This window comes from Xyrauchen texanus, chromosome 4 (genome assembly GCF_025860055.1).
Source record: "Xyrauchen texanus isolate HMW12.3.18 chromosome 4, RBS_HiC_50CHRs, whole genome shotgun sequence".
NCBI lineage: Eukaryota > Metazoa > Chordata > Actinopteri > Cypriniformes > Catostomidae > Xyrauchen > Xyrauchen texanus.
The window spans coordinates 27049678-27066642 of record NC_068279.1 but is presented as its reverse complement, the minus strand read 5'-3'; the positions used below and the strand labels follow the sequence as shown (position 1 = coordinate 27066642).

General features: G+C 42.0%; 1 protein-coding gene across 1 annotated transcript; it reads right to left on the bottom strand.

The window, feature by feature from the left end:
• Positions 1-400: 400 nt before the first annotated feature.
• LOC127636540 (leucine-rich repeat neuronal protein 4-like) lies at positions 401-7891 on the bottom strand. The gene is made up of 2 exons (XM_052117136.1): positions 7728-7891; positions 401-4198 (listed from the first exon to the last, which is right to left on the bottom strand). Exon 2 carries the CDS (start codon positions 4191-4193, stop codon positions 3456-3458), a length of 738 nt encoding a protein of 245 aa, XP_051973096.1. The 5' UTR covers positions 4194-4198; positions 7728-7891; the 3' UTR covers positions 401-3455.
• Positions 7892-16965: the final 9074 nt, after the last annotated feature.

Genomic DNA, 16965 nt, shown 5'->3' with positions numbered 1-16965 from the left:
TGAGCTGGGGCAGAGCCGGCTGGGTTGCCGCAGGGGGATGCCCTCGGTGTACAGACGGGGTACGCACTCTTGAGCCGCGCCGGGGCAATATGTGTTGTATGGTCACTGTCTGTTGCTTCACCGTGGAGAACTGCTGGGCGAAGTCCTCGACAGTGTCGCCGAAGAGGCCGGCCTGGAAGATGGGAGCATTAAGGAAGCATGCCTTGTCTGCCTCCCTCATCTCAGCCATGTTCAACCATAGGTGGCGCTCCTGGACCACGAGTGTGGACATTGTCTGCCCGATGGCCCGCAGTTTGACCTTATTCGCTCGGAGGGCGAGATCAGTTGCCAAGCACAGTTATTGCAGCACATCGGGATCAGAACTACCATTGTGCAGATATTTTAGCGCCTTGGCCTGATGGACTTGTAGAAGGGTCATGGCATACAGATATAAAGATATTAGGCTGGCACTGAGGTGAGCTGCCTGTCTCATCCCAGAGATGGACGGAGGCCAGCCAGCATGCTGCGAGGTGGGCGGCCAGTGGGGAATTACCCGGCGGAACTACCGGAATTACCCGGTTCTCGCAGACTGCTCGGCTCCGAAGAAGAAATCTGAATGAACTTGCCCGCTGGCCTCCCTTTTATACCCATATGTCGGGGGGAGTGGTAGGAAAATTAAACTCGCCAAGTCTCATTGGCCTTTTCTCAAAGATCTGAAGGTGTTTTGGGCTCTCAAGATCGACCCCTAGTCTCACTTTATCGACACAACATCGAGTGAGTGACAGAAGGGGAACAATATATAGGAAATGTATCTAAACTAAATAAGGAATGATAAATAAATACTAATACATCAGGCTGGAAAAATAGACATTTATTCATTTAAATATTGTAAATATTTAGGATATTTTGACTCTTAACACCAGACGACGAGCCCTGAAAACTGCACCGTTAGATCAGTTTCATGCTGAAGAGCTGCTTAAAAGTAAAAATAATTTTCTCTCTTGTAAATGTAAACAAGTGTAAATATCAACATCATACTGCATGTAAAAAGGATTGAAGAATGTCATGCAAAACACGAGCTCATTAATATCATAAAATAGCAGTCTGCTTTTTTATTCCATCCATTACTCCTGGTCGGAGGCTTCCGTAAATATTTATTTTACATTTACATTTATGCATTTGGCAGACGCTTTTATCCAAAGCGACTTACAGAGCACTTATTACAGGGACAATCCCCCTGAGCAACCTGGAGTTAAGTGCCTTGCTCAAGAACACAATGGTGGTGGCTGTGGGGATTGAACCAGTGACCTTCTATTATACTTTATATTTTACAGTATTTTATACTTAGAGTTACGTCCAACATACGTTTTATGGTGCAACGCTCAAATATTTAGTAGTGCATAAATTGTGACTTGGTGCCCATTCATGCCACAACTAGGCTAAGTTTTAACTTATGTATAGCTGGTGCAACCAGCCCCTGAACTTCAGAACTTGAATTTCAGGCCTGGAGTTTTTGATCTAGAATGTTTTCATTGTCCCTTATCATTGGACGCTGTGTAAAACTGGCATCAGCATACCAATAGATGGAGCTGTCATTCAAGATTAATAGTTAAAACACAGTCTCTCAACACAAATGTGTTCAACTTTAATTATAATAATCTTTTTAAGCTCTTTCATGCAAATACATGTACAGTCTGTTAACTATAGGAACAGTCTGCCTAGAGCAACTTCAGGTTAAACAAAAAGCCTTTTTGTTCAAGGGTGATCTGGTGATCTCAGCAACTCTACAATAGTTCCAGGTTTGAAACCAGAAATCGTTTTTGTTTTTAGTGCAAATCTTTAAGGTGCGTTAGTTTTTTTGCTGGCTTTTACTCATTCCAAGGGTCTAAGTAGTAAGCCACTTGTGGTTTTGGACTCTATACTGACACCTATCATCCTGGATACTGGATGTTTGTTAACCCTAACAAAAATCGAAAGTTCATGGAAAATTTGCCTCAAACTTGCTGCAAATTCATCACAAATGAGCATTGCAGCAAATTGTCCATTGTTACCAAAGGTTTGCTGCAGGTTCACCACTACCAGTGAAGAGCTGCACACTTCTGGCAAACATTCACAATCCCATTTGCATGTGAAAACAATGAGTGGCAAATTTGCAAAGTTTGATAGAACTCTAGATTTTTGTAAGGGAAGTGCTGTAACTTCAGACCGAATTAGATGTTTGTTTATCTTCTGATTTGATCCTTTTAGTCTGTGTACTATATATACTACACACAACCCTTTAATGACACTCTTGACAGAACAGCCGCAACTCGCAAGCCTGCACTTTGCGTTTGATGTTGCGCCATTTATTCATGATCCGCGCAGTGAGAACTGCAGTTACTTAGCTGTTTGTTTCATGACCCTACAAATCTACACACACAAGAAAAGTTTTGTCAGGTAACCTAAAACTGTCCTTCACGTGGAAATAACTAAATTATCTGCTTCAATTCAAGTCAAAATGGTATTTAATCTGACTAAAAAACCCTGAAAAATTTAGTTACACCAACAAAAGTGATTTTTATGGGTTAGAGCAAGTAGTAGTAGAACCTTGAGGTATATGTTACCACTTTTTTCAATGCACATATTAATAATATCGTTTTGATTTAATAAGGAAATTAAACCCAGAAAATACAAAAACTTTATACTGATGTTCAAAGCAAACACTTTATCACCAAAGAAAGAAAGTACAAAACTTGGAGATCAACAATCCAGAAATAAATCTAAATATAGATAACCTAGAGAAATCTTGATCATGCCATTATTTTCCATGAAGAAAGAATGTTGAAGGATAAAATGCACACAGATAATAATTTCAAGGTTTAAAGTGTGTTTATGATGTTTATAAAGTGTCTTTGTGGTTTGGGAAGTGGACTCATGAGTGGTGTCTGATGACTAAATGAGAAGAATTGCTGAGTCACACAGTCACACTCTCTGCACTCCTCTTCCTGTTCAGATGGCTTTCAATCCCCAGTCATTCATATATTCTGTACGCTCTGAATACATGTGCACACACACACACACACACACACATGCACGCACGCACGCATGCACGCACACATATGTTGTGTTTCCATGTTTTATGGGGACTTTCCATAGACATAATGGTTTTTATACTGTACAAACTTTATATTCTATCCCCTAAACCTAACCCTACCCCTAAACCTAACCCTCACAGAAAAAGTTCTGCATTTTTAAATTTTCAAAAAACATAATTTAGTATGATTTATAAGCTGTTTTCCTCATGGGGACCGACAAAATGTCCCCACAAGGTCAAAAATTTCGGGTTTTACTATCCTTATGGGGACATTTGGTCCCCACAAAGTGATAAATACACGCTCACACACACACACACCCACACACAGACACACACAGATAAAGTGCATATCATTTGCCCCACATGTTTAATCCCGCAAGCACTGCACTCTCTATTCTCTCTTTTAGAGAACCTTGTCCTCTCTTCTCTCTGCCTCTGTCCGTGCTGTAGTTTTCTGCCATGTTTTGTATCTCAGCAGCAATAGAACCAGTACCAGCACCATTATAAGTCCCACCACTCCCCCTATGATCCCCAACTTCAGCGCTAGTCCAGAGTCTGGATGATGGGGCTCAAACGTGTCACAGGATTGACTCTCCTTTCCACTTCTGCCAGCTGTATTTACTGCCTCTACACACACATGCACACCAGCTGCCACATCCCCCAGTACTGCTGTCCTCTTCTGCTGCTTCACCTCTATGTTCCTGTCCATCTGTTTATCTATGCCTTGTACCCAGATATCATAATGGGTAACCACAGAGGTTGGAGCACACCAGTGTACAACAACCCCTTTGCCGTCCTCTTGAGAAAACTTCAAATTGTAAGGCGCACTTGGGGGGATATTATATCCACTCAACCCAGGGCAAAGGCACCCAGTGGTAAATGAAAGCTGCAAGCAGGGTTCATACTGCTCCACACACATGTCATAGAGGCATTGGAGTTTGGGGCCTTTGGACTGAGTGGTGGATGAGCTGGATGGCTCAATGGTGATGTCCTCAAATACGTTGTAATCCTCAGTGTCTCCAGGGAGACTGACATGGGCTTGAGTGGCATTCTGAGATGGTGATGATGTCATCACAAAGGAGACTTTAAGCAAATTGATGATGAGGAGAAGAAGGATGAGAGGACATCCACACATCAACATGACTCCTGTTTAAAACACATAGACCATTTATTCATATCACCATCACGAATGGAGGTTTAGATCAGACCAGTCAGAGGACGAATAGATAACACAAATATAGATTCATAATTACTTGAGCTCATTCCTTGTAACTTGATATTGCAGTAAATGAGAGAAGGGGAGTTTGTACATGCCCCCACGTTGGGCTTGGCAACTGATTGATTGTGTCCCACCAGAAATAAAGAGGTTCATACAGTATAAGTGATACTGTTCCTTGGTTGGATTAAATAGAACATTTTAACTGTCTTTAACTAATTTCATCAACATATCTTGACATATGATCATATAGTACAGTTTACATAAAATTAAAGTGAATGTTTTTAGTTTTTAACATAAAATGTTTAGATTTGATCCGGTCTTGTAAACGTGCTGCCAGATGTTTTTGCTGAATACATTTTAGCTTGATAAGTTTAACACTTCTATAAAAATATTTGTATGTCAAATTAACATGCAAGGGATAGATACACTTTTGCCTTTACAATTAACAGTAATTCAAAATATCTGGACAGTTTACTCAAATAGGTCTATACTTGGTACAGTATATCTGTATTTAAAAAATTGCTGCCATGTTGCTACAGTGTTTTAGGTCAAGGCCTCGGTTTTATCAGCAAAGGTTGTATACTTTAATGATACTTACTACAGCAGGCAGTTTGATTTAGTAGCTGCACACAATTCAGATAAGACTATCACTTCTGTTTAGTGTCTACACATTTCACTTTTCAAATAAAGGCATGCATTTCAATGTAAGCAGTAGTTTGAATTATGCATTCACTCTCAACCTGACTATATTAGGTTATACCAACAAAAGTTATTTTACAATCCAAACAGGAGTTCCACAGTGTAGCAAGATGGGAAATAAGAAAATTATGAAACAGATGTATGGCTGAGTAATGGGAAATACAAAATAAACAGCCATTTCACCTTCAGAACCTGCTTGATATTGCAGTGCAGATTCTCTATTTATAACTATTTGTATTTACCAGATACGAACCAACCAGTCGCCTAAATTACTATTGCGCAACAAATCGTGGAATTTTCTTTGTGAGTTAGTGGGTGTATGTATGTACCAGTGCTTGAAGTGGAAGAAAAAAAAGTGCAGGTACTCTCCTTGTTAGTATTACACTTGATTTTATTTTGTATTATTATTATATTTTTTGTGGGGGAGGGGTTATTATTTAAATTATTAAATAATCATGGGGATTTATTCACTGAACTGGGGCCAAACCTTGTTATCTTTATTTATCTTACCTAACACATATATTGTAACTAACATAATAACATGTAAAAACAAAACAGATTTTCATTTTCAAGGTCTGCCCCTAATTTCTTTCTTAAGATCTGTCTGAAGAACAAATATGACCTTACAGCCTCAACTAACAAATAGATTTAGCTTTACCTTGAAAATAAAAACATGCAAAGTAGGGTTAATGTTTATGAAAACTGAGAAAGAATATTTAGATCTGCTAAAAATCTTTGTCACTATCAACACACATAAGGGAACAGGGACAATCTAATGTAGAACTGTCTTTTTACACAAAATAATTGTAGCCTAAAACTGAAAAAGAGCATAATGTCTGTATTTCCTTTTTAAACTTTTGATAATCCTCCCATTCAATGAGTGCAAAATTTGCCTTCCTTGTTCTGAACACATTAATTTGCACACAGGAGCGAGATACTTGTGCAGATAATCAGGGGTGTCATTTGTATGAGGGGGCACTAAGGTCAGCCACCACAACAACAATACAACCAACCCCCTCCACCTATAAATCACAGGAAACAGTATCACTTTTTAAAAGAACTATTACATTTGCAGCTGTTTGTCAATAATTTTCTATCTGAAATTGATATATTTGGTAAAATTTTATGTGTTGGCATGTGTGTCTGACATCTTCAGGCAGTTTTACATAACTTTTTTGCATGCACTATTCATACACGACAGACACCACCATAATGGTAAAGGAGGAAAAAAAAAAGAATAAGAGAAAAAGAGAGAAAAAAAGATACATTCTTTTTGTAAATCAAAGTTACATAATTCCAAGGCTTTCTAATAAATTAAATAATTTAGTGGAATTCTTCTTCTTAATACATCTCAATGAAGTACAAAACAAATATACTTCATTAAAAAAAATATTGATAACAGGTTGGTTCTTAGTAAATGTAGCTTTATGTATAAAACATTTGCCAGCCCAGTATAATTATGCAATTAATAATATGTGTATTGTCTTTGTTTGCCATGATAAACCCAAACATTATGTACTATATAGGGAATAGGGAGTGATCGATCAGACTGTTCGGGTGAACTGACTAAAAGCTGAATGGCAGCTGATTAAAGTCATGTGTGTCTGAGTGGTCAATGATAAACAGAAGCCACGATAAGATTAAATGTTTTTATCTTGCACAGTGCATGAGCAGTCAAAGGCAACAAAGTGGCTGATATCTCATGAACACAAGCGCTGCTGCTTTGATCAGTTCACCAGTTCACTACCTTTCTCCTGTTGAAAATATGGAACACGTGGATACCAAGGAACCATGTAAAACTGCCTTTCATTGCTTAAATATTTGATCATGACTGAAAAACAGACAATTCACACTGAAAAAAGATAAGCTGCTGCCTTCTTTAAATCTAAAGAGAGTGTAAAGACGCCGCAAAACCTGACAAAAATGCATTTCAGCAACAAAGTAAATGAACAGCAACCTATCAAACAAAAACATTATCTATAATAGATTTTATAGAAATATTAATTGATTGTTCCGCAGAGATCAGATATAGCTGGCAAATGTTAACTGCGCTGAAGTTGATGCAATGAATTCATTTTTATTACAATAACACTGCACTTTCACGTGGTGCTTGACCTTCCCCATGAACGCGATCTCTGAAGCAGCCACTGGCCATCGCGTATAGTGGAACATACTGTATGTGACTTGATTTAATTTTTAATGACATCATTTAAACATGTGAATAAAGATTTCTGCCACAGGCATTCGTTTGTACATGCAATAACCATTTAATTTAATTATCAAAGGTACCATACAAATAAGTTTTTGGAAGTTCAGATAATCCATTCAATATCCTCTTGGCTCAAAATTCTGAGGGGGCATGTTGCCTCTGCAGATAATAATTATTAGAACAGTGAACAAACTGATTTGATGATGTTCAGTATTGAGAATGATGTTGAACCAAAGCCTGTCAGGATATAAGCATAGGCAAGTTCAATGACAATTCACGTAATCTTTTTACGAGCACAACAGAAAAGAATGGAGAACAAAAGCACATTTTCCTATGTATTTTCTTTGAAGGTTTGGCTTTCATCATCGCATACTGTATATGAAATGTCTTTAGAGAGGAAAAAAACTTTGAAACCTATGTGGGAAATGAATGCAAGGTAATTAGGTATTTAAGTAAAGAGCTGTTGTGTTGAGCTTATTTGTTGTTGACTGTCTCGTGGTTAACTTGTACTACTAAAGTTCCAAATGAGAGAATCTCAAAACTCTTACCTGTTGAATTAATCAGGAAACAGTATCACTTTTGAAAGTATTAATCTACGATCCTAAAATCCAACAGTAATTTTCTGATATTCTCTTTCTTTTGCTCTATTTCCCTTGCTAAGACAATCTGTCTTTCATAAACACTCTCTCTAACTTTTCAACAATCAACTCCTTTTTCTCCCATCCCCCTCTGTCCCTCTTTCTCTCATCGCTCCACCTTTTCTCAGTTATTATGCATTCTGGAAGAGAGAACGCATGTGTGTTTGAGTTGAATCACAAAGATTCCAGCTGCATATACAGTATGTAGGTCAACCACTTGATGACACACACCCACACACACATATACATATATACACATACACAGTGACGTGCACAGACCTTAGCAGGGACAGTGGTGGAAGTTTTTTTTTTTTCCTTAATGAGTAATAATTATAAATACTTAACTAATTTCTTTGCTTTTTGAGTATTTAACCATTTTCTTGTATATACAGTATACTGTACATAATTGTTTTCCATTTTTCCTTTATCACAAATAATTGCCTATTCTGTTATATTTCTCACAAAAAGCACCATGGTAAAATATTTGTTTATTTATTTTCAGACATAGTCTGTGATAACCCCCATGTTCCCCGTCTGTCGCTCTCTCCACGTTGTGTCGGAGAAGGGACACTAGAGGTCTCTCTTGAGCGCCGAATATGCCTCTGATCCATTGAAAAAAGGCCAATGAGAAGTTGGCAGTCAGTATTTGCATACCCTGCCCCCGGACATACGGGTATAAAGGTGAGGCAAATACTGAGTTCATTCAGAAATTTTCTTCGGAGCCGATGGTTGTGCATGCTGTTCGCGTGAAACACACCCGTTCCTGTATTCCTCTGACACTACTGCATGCTGTTGGATTGAGGTCGCATTACAGCGCCTCCTTCTTCTTGCAAGGAGAATTTTCCTTTAAAAACGTTTCTTTTGCCGCTCCCCTTAACCGGGGCAGCGGTACCCAAATTCTCAATAAAAGAGCTATTTCCTTTGTCTCTGGGTCATCTGGCCCGCAAATGCCGTTCTCACGGCACTCTGCCCTCAGATCTCAACAGTCCCGGCACGCTGGACGCGGCCCCAGGCCAGCCTTCAGCCCCACGACTGTTCCCCGGCCTGCCGGTTCTGGCGAGTCCAGAGGACGCCACTACAGGACCTCCTCCTCAGTCACCAACCTGCCCCCTGCCGGATGTCCGGAGCAAGGTAAGTGCTTTGAGTCTTTTCTCAGCACCAGAGCCTCGGGACGCGTCCGCGCCTCCCGACGGCGTACCACCTGCTCCACCCCGCTGCGAAGCCCCGCCGGGTACGTCAAAAATAACCGTCCCTTTGGTGCCTCTAGCACGGAGATTGGATGCGTGGCTTTCACTTTCCAACCCGTCTCGCTGGCTGGCCCGGACCATCCGACTCGGTTACGCAATTCAGTTTGCTTTACTGCAGTGCATGGCCAACATGCCGAAAATTCTCCTTTTACAAATCCAAAACACTTCTGGAAAAAACTTAATTGCCTGTTAAATAAATCTAAAAATAATTCCCTTGTAAATTTAAGAATTAATAATACAATTATAAGTGATCCAACTTCTGTGGCTGATGCCTTTAATCAGCACTTTTCTTCTGTCTGTAATTTACGTCCACCTGATTTCTGTTACTCCAACTCCGTAAATAGTAATGTAGTAAACAGCTCCTTTTCATTTACTACAATTCTTCCCACTGAGGTACAGCAGGCAATTCTTGAGATTAAATCTAGCAGTGGTGTTGGTATAGATGGTCTGGAGATAAAGTTTATTAAGATTGCCTCTCATGTTCTAGCATATCCATTATGTGATCTATTTAATTTATCTATATCTACTTGCAAAGTTCCAATCATGTGGAAGTGTGCTAGAGTAACACCTTTATACAAAAGTGGTGATCCTCTCGATCCTAACAATTACAGACCAATCTCAATTATTAGTAATGTAGTAAAGGTATTTGAAAAAATTATATTCAAGAGATTGTTTAAATACATTAATGAGTTCTCTATTTTTCTCCAAACCAATCAGGTTTTAGGCCCAATTACTCCACCACTACTGCTCTCACAAAATTTGTTAATGATACCACATCTTCCTTGGACAATAATATGTCCACTGGAGCAATATTTATAGATCTTACCAAAGCGTTTGACTTGGTTGATCATTATATTCTTCTCGATAAATTATATAACATTGGTCTCTCTGAACAGTCAATTTTATGGTTTAATTCTTATTTTCACTTCAGACGTCAGTGTGTAAATTTTAATGGGGCTTTCTCTCAGTTCTTGATAATGGAAAAGGGTGTTCCACAAGGTTCTTGTTTAGGCCCTCTTTTATTTTCTATTTTTATTAATGACCTCCCACAAATGTGCTCTGACAGTCAGATTCTCTTGTATGCTGATGATACAGTTATTTATTCTTCAAAACATTATATTAATTCGATTCAATCCTCACTGCAATCTGACTTTAATACTATTCAAAAGTGGTTCTCGGATAATGGACTTATATTGAATAAAAGTAAATCATACAGTATGTTATTCTCAACTAGGTCTGCCCGTCATAACCAAGGTAATAGTCTAACTATTAAATTCTTAGATGATACATTTATGGAGAATGTTGAGGAATTTAAATATCTGGGCCTCTGGCTCGACTCCAGCTTATCCTTCTGGCCTCATATTGACTCTGTAGTGAAAAAAGTAAATTATAATTTAAGATTATTATATCGTTCAATTAATTGTTTCACACAATTGATTAGATTAAGAATTGTAACTCAGCTTTTATTTCCCATTATTGATTATGCTGATTTTGTCTATATGAGTACAACAGAATTACACCTTAAATCCCTAAATGTTGTTTATAACAGTCTTTGTCGATTTGTGTTGAGATGTCCATTTCTAACTCATCATTGTCATATGTATCAACAATTGAATCTCTTATCACCAAGAGCTAGACGACAGCTACACTGGTTTCAGTTTATTTATAAATGTATCTTTTTTAATTATCCATCTTATTTGAAGCAACATCTAGTCCTATATAGGTCAACTTATGGCCTGAGACACCTTGATCATCTCTTTTTGCCGTTCCAAATATATATAAAGAAGTCGGAAGACGTGCTTTCAAATTCAAAGCCCCTCTGATTGGAACAGCTTACCTTGTTCTTTAAGGTCCATCTCGTCCTTTCCACTCTTTAAATCAGCCCTCTTAACTTACTTACAATCCTGTGATCAGTGTAAATGTTTCTCTGGTGTTTGACCTGTGTGTATGTATGTGTATATAGGTATGTATTTTTGTATCTGTATATATATGTAGGTTATATACTTGTTTGTTTTGGTGGTTTTGTCAAAAATGGTTCTCTCCTGTAATATTGTAATATCCTAATATATTGTTTATGTGAATACGCTTTGGACAGAGGTGGGACAGGTTGGGGTGATTGGTTGTGAGGAAGAGCTTTAGTATGTATGTGTGTGTAAGTTGTAAGTTTTTGGTGTTATCTTGAGGACCCCCTCGAAAATGAGATGTTTCATCTCAAGGGGTTATCCTCTAATAATAAAATGAAATGAAATGAAACATGCCAAATTCCTGCGAGCGGAGATCGCTACTCTTTTACTCAAAGACACAATAGAGCCTGTCCCTCCAACCGAAATGAAGAAGGGTTTCTACAGCCCTTACTTCATTGTACCCAAGAAAGGCGGTGGCTTACGACCAATCTTGGACCTGCGAGTTTTCAATCGAGCGCTGCTCAAACTCCCGTTCAAAATGCTCACGCACAAGTGTATCTTGACAAGCGTCCAGCACCTAGATTGGTTTGCAGTGGTAGACCTGAAGGATGCGTACTTCCACGTCTCAATTTTGCCGCGACACCGACCCTTTCTACGGTTCGCGTTTGACGGCTAGGCGTTTCAGTACAAAGTCCTCCCCTTCGGCATGTCTCTGTCCCCTCGCGTCTTCACGAAAGTCGCAGAGGCAGCTCTTGCCCCGCTCCGAGAAGCCGGCATCCGCATACATCCGCATACATCCGCAATTACCTCGACGACTGGCTCATACTAGCCCACTACTATGCGCTCACAGAGACCAGGTGCTCAGGCACCTCAGCCGCTTGGGGCTTCAGGTCAACCGAGAAAAGAGCAAGCTCACCCCGGTCCAGAGCATCTCCTTTCTCGGCATGGAGTTAGACTCAGTCTCAATGTCCGCACATCTCACCAACGAGCGTGCGCAGTCGGTGCTGAAATGCCTCGCCAAATTCAGGCCAGGCACTACGGTCCCTCTAAAACACTTCCAGAGGCTCCTGGGGCATATAGCATCCTCCACCGTGACCACGCCGCTGGGGTTGATGCATATGAGACCGATTCAGCACTGGCTTCAGACTTGAGTCCCGAGACGAGCATGGCGCCACGGCACGCAACCGTGTGACAATCACCCCTGCCTGCCGAAAAATACTTAAACCCTGGACAGACCTCTACTTTCTACGGGCAGGAGTGCCCCTGCAGCAGGTGTCCTGACGCGTCCTGCTCACTACCGATGCCTCCAGATTGGGTTGGGGCGCCGTGTGCAAAGGACACGCAGCCGCTGGCTGTTGGAGAGGGGCCCTGCTGCGCTGGCATATCAATTGTCTAGAGTTGTTGACTGTCTTCTTTGCCCTGCGGTGGTTTCTCCCGTTAATTCGAGACAAACAGGTCCTAATCAGGTCAGACAGCACCACTGCGGTAGCGTACATAAATAGCCAAGGTGGCGTACGCTCCCGCCACATGTCACGACTCGCCTGTCGTCTCCTTTGGAGCCAGCAGCAACTCAGGTCGCTGCGTGCCACTCACATTCCCGGCAAGCTCAATGTGGTAGCGGACGCACTGTCATGACAAAGCTTACCCAGCGGAGAGTGGAGGCTCCACCCCCAGTCGGTCCAGCTGATTTGGGAACGGTTCAGCAGAGCCGAGGTAGACCTGCTTGCCTCCCGAGAGACCTCCCACTGCCCGCTCTGGTACGGCCGAACAGAGGCTCCCCTTGGGGGGAAATGCATACTGGCTACGCAAGTATGCATTTCCCCCAGTGAGCCTTCTTGCACAGGTGCTGTGCAAGGTCAGGGAGGATGAGGAACAAGTCACATTAGTGGCTTCCTACTGGCCCAACCGGGCCTGGTTCTCGGACCTCGTGCTCCTCGTGACAGCCCCTCCCTGGCGAATCCCCCTGAGGAAGGACCTTCTTTCTCAGGGGCAGGGCACGCTCTGGCATCTGCATCCAGACCTTTGGAAACTCCACGTCTGGTCCCTGGACGGGACGCGGAAGATCTAGCTGGTCTACCACCTACCGTCGTAGACACGATCAACCAAGCCAGAGCCCCTTCTACCAGGCAGCTTTGCTCCCAGAAGTGGCGCTTGTTCGCAGTGGCGCTTGTCTACTGCTATCGCGGCTCACCACAACGCAGTAGACGACAAGTCCCTTGGTAAGCACGACTTAATCATCAGGTTCCTAAGAGGCACCGGAGGTTAAATCCCTCCCGGCCAAGCCTATTCCCCTCCTGGGACCTCTCGGTAGTCCTCGCGGGCCTCCAGAGACCTCCCTTCGAGCCGCTAGAATCATTTGGACTCAGGGCCCTCTCTTTTAAGACTACCCTGCTGATCGCGCTTGCCTCCATCAAGAGGGTCGGGGACGTGCAAGCGTTCTCTGTCAGCAACACTTGCCTGGAGTTCGGTCCAGCAGACACTCATGTGATCTTAAGACCGCGACCGGGCTATGTGCCCAAGGTTCCTACCATGCCCTTCAGAGACCAGGTAGTGAACCTGCAAGCGCTGCCCCGGGAGGAGGCAGACCCAGCCCCTTCGTTGCTGTGTCCGGTACGTGCTTTGCGTACCTACCTGGACCGCACGCAGAGCTTTAGACGCTCTGAGCAGCTCTTTGTATGCTTTGGGGGACAGCAGAAAGGAAACACTGTCTCCAAACAGAGGCTTTCCCACTGGGTTGTAGATGCCATTTCATTGGCTTATCACACCCAGGCCGTGCCGCCCCCCCCTTGCGGGTCCGAGCTCACTCGACAAGGAGTGTTGCGTCCTCGTGGGCACTGGCCATGGGTACCTCCCTGGCAGACATTTGTACAGCAGCGGGTTGGGCGACACCCAACACTACAATCTCAGGGTTGAGTCAGTTTCATCCCGTGTTTTCTCAGGTCCGAGCCAGTAGAACTCGGTAACACGCTGATGGGCTGGCCGGGTGAATCGCTTGCATATACACCCTTTCCCTCGCTTGAGGTAAAACAGTGCATCTTTTTTCCCAGGAGACTCCACTCAACGCGAATCCCTGGTCGATTCCTCCCTAGCCCTCAGACTCCCCCTGTGTGTATTTTCCGCGATACGGTCCCCTTACGAGCAGACCCGCGTTTTCCTTGGGCAAGTTTCGGCTGCCCCCCGGTCGCCGTGTGTAGCAACTCCACCCTCGCAGAGGCTGGATCTACCACCGCTTCCACGTGTCGCCTAAAAACACATGTGATGTATTCACCACCGTACCTCCCCAGTTGGGCAGGGGTGGTCTCCGCAGGGTCTTTCCCCCCCTGGAAGAATGGGAATTGGGTAAGACCCCCTTCCCTCAGTGCGTGTTAGGGCCCCGGCTGTCTATTGCTCTATGCAAGAAACATAGAGAGAAAAGAGGCCCAGCCAGGCTTGGCCCGTTCCCAGGTTGGCAAGCGTTGGCAAATTTAAATTTTAATCTGATTGTACCGAAGAAACCAAATCGACTAAGCAAAGCAGGAAAGACCCTAAAACAGACCTCGCTGATGACGCTACTAACAAGCTTAGCATGGCGGCGATTGCTAAGCTTTTAGATCAACACCGGCAGGCTCTATCAGCAGAATTCAAGTCAGCAGAAAGAGTTGGTTGTTCGCGAGGCTCGAGCTAAAAGAGGCAAGCTCATGTTCCAGGGTAGCCCGATCACCAAATATGAAGACTACGCACCTGAAGTGATGATACAACTATCTAAATATTGGAGTGTGATGACGGACCTCTACAACTTGGGACTTAGGCCAACCCTGCTTTTCCCTGTGAAGCTCTCCATCAGGACCAAATATGGGGACAGGAGGTCGTTTTCCTCGGTGACAGAGGCTGAAGAATACGTGGCAAATATTTGGGTTGGCTCATCTGCGTAACTCCGCTTTTGTATCATTCACCCAAACTATCTGATAAGTAGCCAGATGCTCGTAAATATGGTGGGTTTATTTTTATCGTATCCGCCGCGATGCCCTATGGACACCGGCATTTATATACTGTTTCCAACGCTCACGGAATGCCTCGAACGTTTTGGTTATAAGCTTGACAGCTGGTCATTTACCGCGATGGACCTCTATTTTGGTAATGCCATTGTTTATTTATATTTAGTGACTGTTGGCATGTTCAGTTGATATAAAGGCTTGTTTGTTTAGCATTGCATGGTTCCTTGTTATGTTTAATATTTTTTCTATTGAAGGGTTATTTGTCCTTTTTGCGCCTTTTTTGCACGAGCGCCCTCCTCAGTCACTAATCATCAAGGTATAAGACAGCCTGTTGACTCATTTGTGTTGAATAGGGTATAAAGGTGGACATAAGGTCACTTTTTATCCTTTTTTTTTTTCAGAACGTTTCCTTTTTTTTATTTGTATACTTTTTATTTTTTTACTTTTCTGGGGCTCACCTGTTGTTAACTAGGGGAGTAAGACAATGTAAGATTGAAGTGTTACTAGATGTTGAGTGTGAGTGCTCAGTCAAGTTTATTCAGTTATGGGGGGTCCTCTTTTTTTTTTTTCTTTCTTTCTCTCTCTCTGCTTTCTTCCATCTTCCTTTGTGCTTCCTTTTTACTCTTTTTCCTTTCTTTGGATCCAGTGATGTATTCTATCAGATCGATATCACAACTTTACTAATTCCGTAGAATGGCTAATATTCCTACAATGACAGGCCATGGACTGCGGCTAATCACTTGGAATGTCAAGGGAATGTAGAACAGTATTAAGGTTGGTAAGGTTCTATTGCATTTACAACATCTTAAGGCTGATATTATGTTTCTGCAAGAAACACACCTGCGAACTGCTGACATGCTCCGAATCAAGAGGGCTTGGATGGGCCACTTGTATCATTCTAAATTCTCGCAAAGATCTCATAGGGCTGCTATTATTATTCATAAGAATGTCATGTTTGAGCTGGCCAATACCATATCTGACCCCAATGGCCGTTTCGTTGTGGTCACGGGTAAGCTCCATAATGTACCAGTTGTTTTAGTTTCTATATATGCCCTTAATTGGGATAATGATGAGTTCTTTAAGTTTTTTCAAGTCTCCCAAATGTGGATGATCACCACATAATTATTGGAGGTGACTTCAATTTGGTCCAAGATGTCTCGCTTGATAGATCTTCCTCTAAACAGTCTGGTTTATCTAAATCAGCGAACGTAGTATTAAATTATTCCTCCCAGCTGGGACTCACTGACCCCTGGATATTTAAGAATCCTCAAGATAAATCTTTCTCATACTTTTCACACATGCATCACACCTTCTCTAGAATTGACTTTTTCTTGTTGGATAGCAAACTGTTAAACTGTATTAATGCATGTACATTTCCCACAGTAGTGATTTCTGATCACGCCCTCGTTTCAATTTATATTGCTTTATTCCCCGATAGATTTTCACCCTCCTTTTGGAGATTTGACTCTTCTAGATTATCAGATGATACATTTAAGGATTTTATTGCCTCACAGCTTCATATTTATTTTGAACTCAATCAGACCCCAGATGTCAGTAGTCTTACTCTTTGGGAGGCCTTTAAGGCTTTCATCTGTGAGCAGGTTATTTCCTACGTTTCCCATTTGAGGTAGGTAGAAATGTCTAGACTATTAACTATTGTTGAAGATCTGCATAAATTAGATGTGATCCTTGCTGCCTCTCCATCCCCCTCCTGTTATACTAAATGGCTACAGTTACATGCAGAATATGATCTTTTGATGACAAATACAATAGTGAGACAACTTAGACAAAGTAGACAACAGTTCTTTGAACATGGTGACAAAGCGGGGAAGCTCCGTTTTTCAGCATATTCCAATTTGCATTAATACGTCTTTTTTTACTAAATTTGATGGCACTTTGCATTCCTTTTTATGGGAAAACAAACCGGTGCGTCTCAAAAAATCAATTCTTCAACTTCCTAAATTTAAAGGAGGCCTGGTACTTCCTAACTTCCAACATTATTACTGGGCTTGTAATATCAGCC